This window comes from Aulonocara stuartgranti (assembly GCF_965226115.1).
Source record: "Aulonocara stuartgranti genome assembly, chromosome: 2".
NCBI classification, from domain to species: domain Eukaryota; kingdom Metazoa; phylum Chordata; class Actinopteri; order Cichliformes; family Cichlidae; genus Aulonocara; species Aulonocara stuartgranti.
The window spans coordinates 35,329,715-35,341,720 of record NC_138940.1 but is presented as its reverse complement, the minus strand read 5'-3'; the positions used below and the strand labels follow the sequence as shown (position 1 = coordinate 35,341,720).

General features: G+C 40.2%; 1 protein-coding gene across 1 annotated transcript in view; it reads left to right on the top strand.

Annotated features, from left to right (window-relative positions):
• Positions 1–1,663: 1,663 nt before the first annotated feature.
• kdrl (kinase insert domain receptor like) overlaps positions 1,664–12,006 on the top strand; it is a 42,569-nt gene continuing 32,226 nt past the window's right edge. The window contains exons 1-3 of the mRNA XM_082506273.1: positions 1,664–2,199; positions 9,675–9,765; positions 10,659–10,870. Coding sequence (XP_082362399.1) covers positions 2,136–2,199; positions 9,675–9,765; positions 10,659–10,870 — 367 coding nt within the window. The 5' untranslated portion in view covers positions 1,664–2,135. The remainder of the gene's footprint in view (positions 2,200–9,674; positions 9,766–10,658; positions 10,871–12,006) is intronic.

Here is a 12,006-nt window from a genome sequence, read left to right as displayed (position 1 = left end):
GTTTGAGCACCAGCTTCCAAAATAAATCATTTTAAATCCACCCCTCTCAGCTTGTAACTTCCAGCAATTGTTCATCAGGAGACTTATCTGTTGCACTGCTAGCCCAAAGGGAATGTCTCCCTTTTTAAAAGCTTAAATATGGAAACAAACTAAGAAAATTAGAGTTGCAATTTTATACACTTTACAAGTTATTGCTCTCTTACAATGCATGAGCTAATAGTTTATCATCTAATAATAAAATGTTCAATTCTTGCTTCCCAAATTTCCCAAAGTGAAATTCCCACAGTCATAATCTAAAAATTGGTAGAAATAAATCAGTGCAGCCTTCAATATGATGTTTCCTTTTCGAAAGAAATCACGAGAGAGAGCAATAACTTGTCTGTAGCTTCTCTTTCTTTGGCTGTTTGTGACTTAAAGTACTGATAGTGGGCAGGAAATTGCTGAATTCTTTAGTTGTGACAGTGTGGTCTCAAACTCCCAGTTAGCATAAGGATTACCAGCATTGGAATGGCCAAGTTTCCCATGCTCTCATGTGCCACATCACAGTTCTCCTGCTATAGGTCGGAAAATTGGTTTACATTACATTTCAATTTGCCTCGTGTATCACCTTTAGCACACAACACTACTTCCGATCCAGAGCCAAAATGGTAGCTGTGGATTCCTGTTGTGGGCGGAAAGGTGAGGGCAGGATGTTCTTATTTACAATGCCTGCTAGTATGACCTGCAACAGCAAAGTGATTGTTGTTGTGATAAAAAGAAAACAGTCTGCAGCATATCCACACACTGCAGGGTACGGCCGGACAAAAGAAGATTATTTACATTGATATAAAAAGAAGTGCATCCTGTTTCTGACGTTAAAAATAAATCCAACAAATGTTTATTCTGCAAACCTGGGCAGATAGATTCAAGCTGATATCACAGTGATTGTTTGCACTGCATTGTTTTGTTTTTCTCTCCAGTCAAGATAAATGCAATTACCTTTAACCTCAGGTACACAGGTTGATTTTTATCAGTGTTGCACACAAAGGTCAGTTAAGTAAATAAATACATAGCGTGCTAATTTATTTTATAATTAAAAATTGCAAAAATATGTAATGAATCAATGTTAACAAGAGCTTTAACTAAAGCAGACTGCTTTTAATCAACAACATTTGGGCACAACAGCCTTTCAGTTATGGCAGTTGGGATGTGGAAAATTCCTTAACACTAAGAGAGTACAGTGTGATAGTGGATAAAAAGTCAAAGATAAGAGACTTCGTGCACCAGAAGATTTTATTTCAGAAAGAAATTGAGACGGTTTATGCTTCTGAAGAGCATCTGCTCCCTACTAATAGGTGATTGAAGAACTCCCTTTATAGGTTTGTGAATTTAATTTGAAAACATACTCATTAAGACTCTAAGGTAGCTCAGTATCTCTAGTGTCTAAGGGAGCTTCTGCCAGGTATGAAAAACTGAGTGGAGTTTCCTAAATGATAAGATACGTGCAATGACTGCGTTTCTGTTCCATCTTTTTTCCCCCCTGCACAGTTATAGTGGGAATAACTCAGAACAATGACTTACTGTTCCCCCTCAGTAGCTAAAATGAAGAAGTCGTCCCCTCCTCCCCCATCCTCCCCCTCCTCAACAAAAGTGACGTCGCGTCCTCCGTCTGTGTGTGGCTCCATTAAACGTGTCACGTCTGGACGGCACTGTAAGTGTTGCACAGAGGCGATAGGGAGGAGATACAGTGGGTACAAGGCGCAGGAGCTCATTCATCTCGTTCTTGAGTCCAAACACAGCACCAGAGCTGAAGTACTTTTCACTTCAACTTTTTTATTTTTTACCGCCGATTTAATTTCCTTTATTTAACTTTTTTTTTCTCCTTTTACTACTTTTGCACCTGCCCAGAGGATAGTGCGCCGGTGCCGGGAGTTGGACTGCCGAGCAGCGCAGGAGAGCTCCCCCGCGAATCGCGTGCAGGCATATGGGGAAATTACTGCTGCTTTGTCCTTGCGCACCTGAACCTTTTGGGGATTCATGAAAGGCGTTTTATAGGCCAATTAAGACTCGCAGTCAGCCGGAATTTAAAGAGACAAACAGGGACTCGATTGCATTTATTTTTATCACAAGGTTTGCACTTTGGGGAAGTTCGCAGCATGGCACCACCTGACTGCTTCAACCGGGTCGCAGTCATCTTGTGTTTTTTATCTCTAACATTAGGTGAGTCATTCATGTTTACATACACTATATATTTACGAGTGAAAGAACAGACTTTCTGATTGATTGTTAATTCCCTTCAGTGAATGAAAGACTGATTGCATAATATTTAAAAACACGAGATATGGTAAATGGCCTGCATTTGTATAGCGCTTTTCTAGTCCCTAAGGACCCCAAAGCGCTACACTACATTCAGTCATTCACCCATTCACACACTGGCGATGGCAAGCTACGTTGTAGCCACAGCTGCCCTGGGGCGCACTGACAGAGGCGAGGCTGCCGGACACCACCAGTAGGCAAACATGGGGTTAGTATCTTGCCCAAGGATATTTGGCATGCAGCTAGGAGGCAGCCTGGGATCGAACCACCGACCTTCTGATTACTGGCTGACCTGCTCTGCCACCTGAGCTGCCAATTTTTACAATAATTTTTTTTTAGCATTATTTTTCTTTTTCTTTTTTATAGTAATTTAAATTTCTCCGGTGTTTAATTGACCTGCAACCAAGAGCTGATTTTGTTGGCGGGTTATTCTTTGATCCCAGCTGCGGTGTAAAATGATTTCTGTGTATGGATATGACCGCAGATTATTTGCACATTTTCGAAGATCATGCGCCAACAGAAAAAAATCATCATTCTGCTATTGAGTTTGCAATTTTCACACAAGCCCCTAGAGGTCGTCTGTCATTGGGAGATTGTTAGTACGGTAAAATGCGTTGATTCATAACAGGCGATTAGTCGGGCTCTATATTTTAATATGACTGGATTTACTGAGATGAGTCTGTCAGAATGGTCTATTTTTGTGTGCTTTCTTAGATACTTTGAATATTTTGCATGTCAGTACTTTGTTATAAATTATGAAAGGAAAGGTTCCTGCAATTGGTATGTGTGCGTGGACAGGATTAAACATTGTGTCATGTTTTATCTGACAGTCCTGTCAACTCCATTGTCTCAGTCTCACGCCACAAAACCTGAGTAAATCTGGCATGTTCCTTCACCTTGTGCCAGGTCCAGTCCAGTGTGTAACAGAGATACAAACTGAGGCTTCCTCACCACTTCAAAACAAACAGCCCATCCAAACAAAGGAAATAGTGTTCACATTCAACCTCTTTTACTGAACACACACACACACTGTTTTTTTGAGTAGGTTTCCTTCACTGTCCACTCACAAAGCGTGGGAAAGACGCAAAGAGGAGGAAGCGGATGTAGGGACAAGAGAGGCAGCCTGGAATTGTTCTGGCTAGTAAAGGTCACGGAAATGTGACACGCTACCTGAGCAAAGGTTTCTTCCCGGAGCTCCTTGTGCTCACGTTCAACTATGTCAAACTTCATCCACAAGACAATAGCAAGGAGGAAAGGGGCTATTGTTTCAGTACAGGAGCCACTGACTGGTAGAGACATTAGTTACTGATGGTCGTCAAGGTGTCTCTGTTTATTCAGAGATGTGTAAGATGTTTTTTTCTGGTGAATAGTTGTGAGAATGTCACGGTGTCATCCTTAACTAAGCAAAGTTATAAGTCACTGAGTGATGCGCAAGCATTCGACTGGGTTATTGTTACACAACAGCCACCTATATCCCAGTAATTTTAAAGATGGCTTAGAGTGAAAAGGGAAAAAAACTGTATTTGCTGATTTCTTAATTTTTGACTTGCAGCTGCTTCTTATTCAAAATGAGCACAGGTTACATATGTTCGTTCTGACCTTTTGACACCAATTTAACTGAAGCGCAACAGCTCACACAAATGTCAGCAAGATAATCTTTTTTCAGTGGACCCTTCTGGATGTCACTTGAGATATGATGCCTGTAGGAATACTCATACAATGGAGTTTTCCTTTAAATGTAATGATATATATATATAATTGAAATGATCACTTGTGTTGGACTGATTCTTTTATTCTGGGTTCTGAGTTACATTTAGTCAGATGACACCCCTGAGTTTAGGAAAGAAAATTGCCATGAAAGTTATAACTGACACATCAGTGACTAAGGAGATGGGTGAAATGGAAAGTGGAAGCTGTCCTTTTATTGTTGCTTATCATATACAACACTCTCTTTGTCAGTTCTTTCTTTTTCCTGCAGTGTAGACAGTCTTGTGATGAGAGGGGTTGATGTTGTGTCCAGAGTATTTTTTTGTTTCCTGTGTGGACACTTGAAGACTGGAAAATGGGAGTGATGACGTGTCAGCCAAGTGCAGTGGGGGCTCATTGCTCACTGGCAGTACATCTGGCTCCATGCAGGCAGCACAAGAAAAACACATCCTAAACACACAAACACACTAACCTGGAGTGAGAGATTTACCAGCAGAGCAGAAAACGTCATTCCCCTACACTGGGAAATTCAGCTTTACAAATTGAACTGTGTTGCTTTTCTGGATTATTCCAGCATCTGTTCCATGCTAGACCTATCCACCTCGAACCAGCAATATATTTTCTTTGAATCCTGCATGGGATTTCGATTTCAAGGAGCTTCTGTCTGCCTCTTAGTCTTAATCATACATTATAAAACAGGAATCCTCTGGGTTTACTATTTAGGAGTCTCATGCAGGAGAACCCTCTTTGTTGGCTCTACACAGCTTCATATAACCTAGAGTGGCCGCCCATCACGGCCAGATGTTCCTTTATTTTGTTTTGTTTTTTGTTTTTTTTAGAGGAGTCTGGGGCATTTTGCCTCCAAACCTCTAAAGGCTTATACACGGCTAATAAAAAAGGCTTTCTCTGTAACTGTTGTCTTAACCTTGCAGTTGGCAAAGTGTAGGGTTTTTGTAGGACTCTGCATGTGAGAATGTTCCAGGACACAAGTAGCACAGCCAGAGCACTGTTAGCTGGTTCTTATTATGGCAGGTGGTCAAGTCTTGTCAAAGGTTTGATAAAGTTTGTCTTGAATATTTTGTCAGTCTAACTTGCAGTGAACTGTCACGGACACTTTTGCAGCAGGACAGCAGCGTGACCCCGAGAAGGTGCGATGTTTAGACCGCCCAAACTCAGATTTGAAGGATACAGATCAAGCTTAGCTTTTAAGTCTAGCTTCTTAACAGATGACAGTAGGATCGTATCCCCCTGGAAGGTAATTTCAGTATATTGTTGAGAGAAAATGCAAAAACGGGTTATAGTGAGTGGTGTATTGCATTTGTTTTACAATAGCTACCATAGCACTATCCATGACAGACTATTCACTACTGTTTCACTCTGTTTGCCAGGGTCACAGTATGGCAAAGCTGTACTCTAGCGGTAAATCCGTCCTCTCCCCCTTCCACTTTTTGTTTGGATATTGATCAGGTTTAGCCTTTTAGTCTGGCTTCATAGCAGATGACAGAGTAGTATCATATACCATTTAAAGTACTTTTAACATATAATTGAGAGAAAATATAAAAATAAGTTAGTGTGTAGTACGTTTGTTTACATAAACTACCAGTGCGCTATCGTGAAATCTCATCGCAGAGACTGTTCACTATTGTTTCAGTCCATCGTCAAGGTCACAGTACAGCAAAGCTGGCTCATTTACTTCGTAATTCTCACTTCTCCCCCCATCTAATTTTGTGACAGCAGAAGAGCAAAGGATAAAGTGGCAATGATACGCAAAGGAATCGTTGGGCCCTATTCCCAAAAATGATTTTCTCCCTCGACTCTCAAGACATTCGTGCCGTCTGATGATGGGAGGGGAAGTACAGGGAGGTGAAGTGTGCCCTCTGCAAAAGAGAAGGGAATTCCGCACATTATTCCTTGCGCTTTAGGGGCCGTGACTTGGAGTTTCCTTTTCGGTTCAGTGACAGTACAGTCATCTGATACAGTAATTTTTTTTTTTAAATTATTACACAACATCACCAATGAGCTACTGGCAGCATGCTGGTGGCATTTATATCACTTTTCTATTTAGCTTTATGTATTTTTTTTTAAATTTATAGTTATGTAGTGTTTTAAGGTGTTTGTAGTCACTGAATTTTTTTAGGAGTTGTGCTCAAAGTATCTTCTTAAACACAAAGAGTATATGCTTTCTCTCAGGTCAGGAACATAACTAACAAGTATTATTCAAGATCCTTTGACAAAATATGGCTAAGCAGAGCATACATAGGCCATTATTTTCCATTGCAATGCTGAAAATCTGAATCATTTAGTCTCAGTCTCAGCCATTGTTTGGCCGTTCTTCCAGACTAAATATTTAATTATTTTCTTGACCACAGACATTTCTATTGAAAAAATCCTGAAATCCATGCTGTTCAAAATTTTTGTCTGTATTTCCTGACCATTTGTCTTTTCCAAACACAGTGTCCTGTGCCATTTCCTCTAATCAATGCCAACCGAGGACAAAGACACAAAAATGTGATTCTGGTCTAATCTTAGCTAACATGGCTCTGTGTCAGCAACCAGCTTGATGCTGTGTGAGTCAATTGAGATCATGCAAGTGAAAAAAGCAGAAGTCAGTCGGCCTCTCGCACCCTCCCTGACTCCCTCTCTGTTTGTTCCATGCCTGTCCTCTTTGTAATGCCTTTTAATGAGAACCAGCTTTGGGGCTCTTTGAACCAACTCAATATGAACAATTTCTGGCATTTTTCAGGCGATCTCCTGAAGGAACGCAGGGCACAGCTGTTGCAGGGGGTTAGGGTTGTCAGGATGCCAGCTAAGGTCAGTTCTGGGCAGATGGGAGTTTTGAGGATGGGTGTGTAGACAAGACAATGTTTTTTTCCTCTCTTCTCTTGTCTTTTTTTAATGGGCTGCTGGGGGCCCCTGCTGGTTCACCCATCTGTAGTGCATTACTGAAGAGAAGGACATAAAAAATGTGCTAGTTTTAAAAGATAAGCGTTTTGCCCGTGCAATTCAAGGTCAAGATGATGATTCTGGGTATGCTGTGGGACTTAAGCATTTATGCATGGGATGTATTTGTAACCGAGTCAAAGATTCAAGAAGTTGAAAATGCCATAATTAGTCTCAGTGGACTCTTTTAATCTGGACGAAGTGTTTTCATTGGGGTAAAACGTCTCATTACTCATCCAAGTCTTCAGTCTCTGCCCTGATTTAGACTTTTGCGGTGAACCTTTGCGGTGAGCCTTCGACACAACCGACGCAAGTGGCCGATGTTGCTGGCACTTATGCTTGTGGAGGTGCATATGTGTTCATTATTATGTGGTTGTGTCCTGCCTTTTTATATGCATGCCAGCTGATAGAAACAAAATGTTGACTCTTTGTTGTGGTCATTTTTGGGAGGTGGCAAGCATATTTGTCCCCCAGGTTTTTCCACTTCTTTGGAAATTCCCTCATTGGAATTTCCAATAGGTTTAGCAAGCTCTTTCCAGGAATTTTCAGCGATTTTAAGTCCTCATCTTAAGCCAATGATTGTTCTTCTCTCACTGATCTTTTTTTTTTTTTTTAATAACTGCAAAGGCACAGGAGGACTTAACGGTAATGATCAGACCAATCACAATATTTGTAGCCTGCATTGATTCAATGTGCAGTTACATTTCTTGGCAGGTTATGCATAACAACAGTGCAGTATATGCAGTATAGTTGCATAATGACCGAAACTGGCACCATTGCCTAACAATAGCCCAGAAGCTCAGTTTCGTTATTGTTCATTGTCATGACCTCTGGACAATGGACATGCCCATATGGAAAAGAAATAGTAAAAACTTATATGTGATTACTCATGAAAGTGGCCACTTTCATGAGTAAGTCATGTAAGGCTTACATGACTTACTCATGAAAGTGGCCACTTTCTCATTACTTTCATATATTGTTTTAGTAAGTATCCAAAACATACAAGTTTCATTATATAATTTTTCAAGGGATCTTGTATCTGTTTTCACTCTTATATGCTTTTCATACAAGTTTCACACAAGACAGATACAAATTTTATAAGATTTATATATATCTTTTCCATATGGGTGAGCACGTTTCACAGAAAGTTGCATTATAAGCATTATAAGTCTGTGAAAGATGGCAGTGGTTGTTCTTCTGTCCTGGATCACCTCTGACAAATGTCCAGGTGCAATAATTGCATTTACTCAGGGAATTCCCTGACTACAGTGGGGATAGTACTACCTCTGTGTTGCAGATTCCTGACAGCCATGAACTTGTCACATAGTGGTGCTAATTTTGGACATTTTGAAACTGGAAGAAACCTATTGTCAGCTGAGACTGAAGAAGTCAGTTGACTTAGTAATGAAGCATTTCTCCCACTGAAAACGCTGCATCTAGATGAACTGAGTCAACTTTATGGGATTTTCTTACCTGAATTCATGAGCATGTGTCAAGGCAGTAATAAGTATGGCTGAAAAAACATGATACATAGTGGGTTTGTTTATATTTGTTTTATTTGTCTTTGATTGATTACATTGCGATTGATGGTATTCTTGTTTCTTGTTATGTATCAAGGCATAAAAAATGCAAAGTAGAATGCCCTTAAGAAATTTGTCTGGCAGCTATAAATAAAAGCCATACAATTATGAACTGCAGATTATGTGGTTGTTTATTGAGGCCAGGGCTCTTGATTTGTGTTCACATGCAGCCAAAAGTGTGTGGTTTTACGACATGAAAGAGTGCAAGCCACAACCCTTCCCCTCTGCTTAACCTTGGACAATAAAACAATGATGTTATAACATTTTGTGAGGAAGTGAATATTGAGTCCCCCTGCCAACACTGGCAGCGTCAGCTCATTCTTGCCACAACAGCTGTTCTGAATAATACACAAATGCTAGGAGAACGTGTGTGAGTGATTGTTTTTCTGTATTTCTGTGTGTAAATGCAGGTTTCCAGGTGTGTGGTTAACACATAAAATAGGCCATTATCGCCCCTTAAGCCAGTATATGCATCAAACACATAAACCAACATTATCCTTAACAACAGATCAAGGGTAAACTTAATATACTTGTTTTGTGTCCACAGTGACAGGCTGTTTAGGGATCTTAGTGAAAAGAAAGAAACAACATCTGGGACTGGGACTCTTTCTGGACAGCAGGCAGAACTACACTGTTTCCTATGTTAACTGTTGTTAGAGAGACCTCTCAACAGATTCTGCTGGCTCCACACGAGATATGTCCACCTCTGAATCAAACATCTCCACCCTCTTGATATTATAAGCACAGCATTCAGAGTAAAAAGTCACTAGTAAATGAACAAAAAAAAGTATTTGGTTCCTGCTAAATCGGACTGTGTTGACCTTTTTGGCATCGAGGCACAGCTGCTCCATGTATCATCCTCTTCCTCCCTTTATTCTATCTTTGATCACCTAGGACCCCGATCCATTCAACAACCTGCTCTCCAGCTCCCAAAAGTCCCCACAGTGTGCTCTCAGTGGACAATCACTTACACAAGAGGCAGGAGTAGAACTGGACAAAGTGAACCCACGCGCACAGCACTAAAGGCACATTACACAGCAGTTGTGCAATGGGGACTTCCCGCTGTGCTTTTCATTTTGTTTAGCATAACAATGATGAAAACATACCATTGAAGAGTTGGTGTAAATGTCTCTGTGTGTGTGTGTTTTGCAGGACATTTGGAGAGCGCAAACTCGCCTAGGATTCATCCCTCCGACAATCCAATCGTTCTTCATAAAGGCAATTTGTTAAACCTCACCTGCAGGTATGCAGTTGAAAGCACCTACTTTTGTTGGTTTCACTTGAAATGTAATCAAACATTTATGATGGTGGTGTATAACTCTTCTTAACCACTTTGCATTACAATACAACTTCATTTACTTTACCTTTGCTCTTCTAATTGCTGGACTTCAGACTCTGCGCTCACTATATGGCAGAAATTTTAAGGGAGAATTAGCAGGACGTCCCTGGTTCTGTGGACTCTTACTAGCTACAAAGAAGCTGGGACAGTCCCTGACCGGAACCAGCGATAGTGGTCAACGTTTATCAGTCTTCTGCCACTTCCTTTATGGAATTTAGAACCCAAGTACATTCACATTTCTTAGGAATTTAGGGTATTGCATCATTTTTTAGGCCTTCAAAGAATGCTTAGGAACTCATGTTGGTTTAATGTAATGCTTCCTTACAAGGCCACATTGTAAGAAGCCTGATGCGTAGAGCACTGTCTTGTTTTTTGGATGTGGATGAGAACTAGAGGTTCTGCTTGACCCAAAATTCTGCAGGCAAAGGGAAAGGAATGTGAGAAATGCTAGATGTTCCTCTGGGATCTCTTTAATGAGCATTTTAAACTGAATTCTGCGTGGAAAGAATGTGTTAGTTAAGCACATCATTGAAGAGAAACATGTTCCCATGTGAAAGTTCAAACTTTTGGATGACTCAAGATGAACTTGAAATAAACTTAAAATGGAAATGAAGCCCAAAAGCCCCCAGGGATAAGCTACTAAATTTAGTAGCTTTTGTGGTTACTGCCAGATGTGACACCTTCTCTAAAAATAGATCCACTTTTAATAGAATTAATGGTTTGCTTTTTCTAATACCATTTGCCTCGCCCAAGATCTAATCTCATTTAACATTCTCTCTCATTTTCAATAATGTCAGAGGTCACGGTGTCTTCAGCTGGACACTTGCCAAGCGGTCGATCTCATCGCAGGGAGTGAAGGTGGAGAAGTGTGATTCAAGACCTCACCGTCAGTCTCACTGCAGCAGACTGATAGTCACACACCTGATTGCCAATGACACTGGGACTTACACCTGTAAATACACCAAGGATGGTTCAGACCAAATCAAATCCACCTATGTGTATGTAAAAGGTGAGAGCTAGAAACCGTTTTGGATGTATAATGCTCAAATTATGAGGTTCATAATTTAAGAAATTACCCAATGGTAGAAAAACTGAACTCTAAAACTGAAAATTGTTCTTACATTTTGAACCAAATGTTTTTTTTCATTCAGAAATTTAAAATGCACGGAAGATTTGTGTTTAAAAAAAGATTTCAAAGGATAATTGTTATCTCCTGATGGCAGCTGCAGGATTTAATATTGAACTGATCTCACAGACGGTGATATTGACAGTATTGAACTGACAAAGAACAGTGTGGTATTTGCAAGACATAAGACACAAGACACATCCTTTATAGAAGGAAGAAAGAGTGAGTTAGGCAGAAGGATGTAAAGGACCATGGTGTTCAGGGTGTACCCTACCTTTTTCACTATGTCAGCTCCAAAAGGCAGGATTTTTTTAATGACATGGGAAGAATGTGCAAAAAAGAAAACAAGCAAGACCTGCTTACTAAAATCTGTAGTTGTATGCATTAGATATAAATATAGAGGCGGTTATTGCTACCTTTTTTTCAACTGGAATCCTGACTGAGGTGCCACAGGTCTCCATCTGAGAGAAAAAAATAGAGAAAGGAAGTGGTTTCTGTGGTGCCGCTTATCCTCTCACCTCTTCTGGAGGTGAGAGGATAAGCTAATTGCTCGGGAAACCCTGGTCATTGACCATTTCCTGCTTCTGCTACTGTTTTCCTTGTAACAACGCTTCCCTAAACCTCACATGGCACTACATACACTTATATGACTGGATATTGTACTGGGAAGCAGAGAGTAAATTCCAATATCAGCCAATGTGACCAAAGTGGTTTTATATTTTGAAAAATGTTGGTATAAAGTTGCTTAATATTGGTCTACAACTATTATAAATATAAAGCTAGCTTTAATTCTTCTTGTGCTTTTTAAATGACTTCCACAGTTTACCTTCTGTGTCCTATTTCAAAAATCTTCAGCTGTTTGTTAATTTTTGTAACTTTTTCACACCACTAATGTTCGACCTTCCTTCAATCACAGACTATTTATGTAGCCACAGCGTTCCCACAGACTGACTGTCCTTATATGGCCAGAATTAACCAATCTGAGATTTGATCTCTTTTCTGGATCTCTGTTGAATACC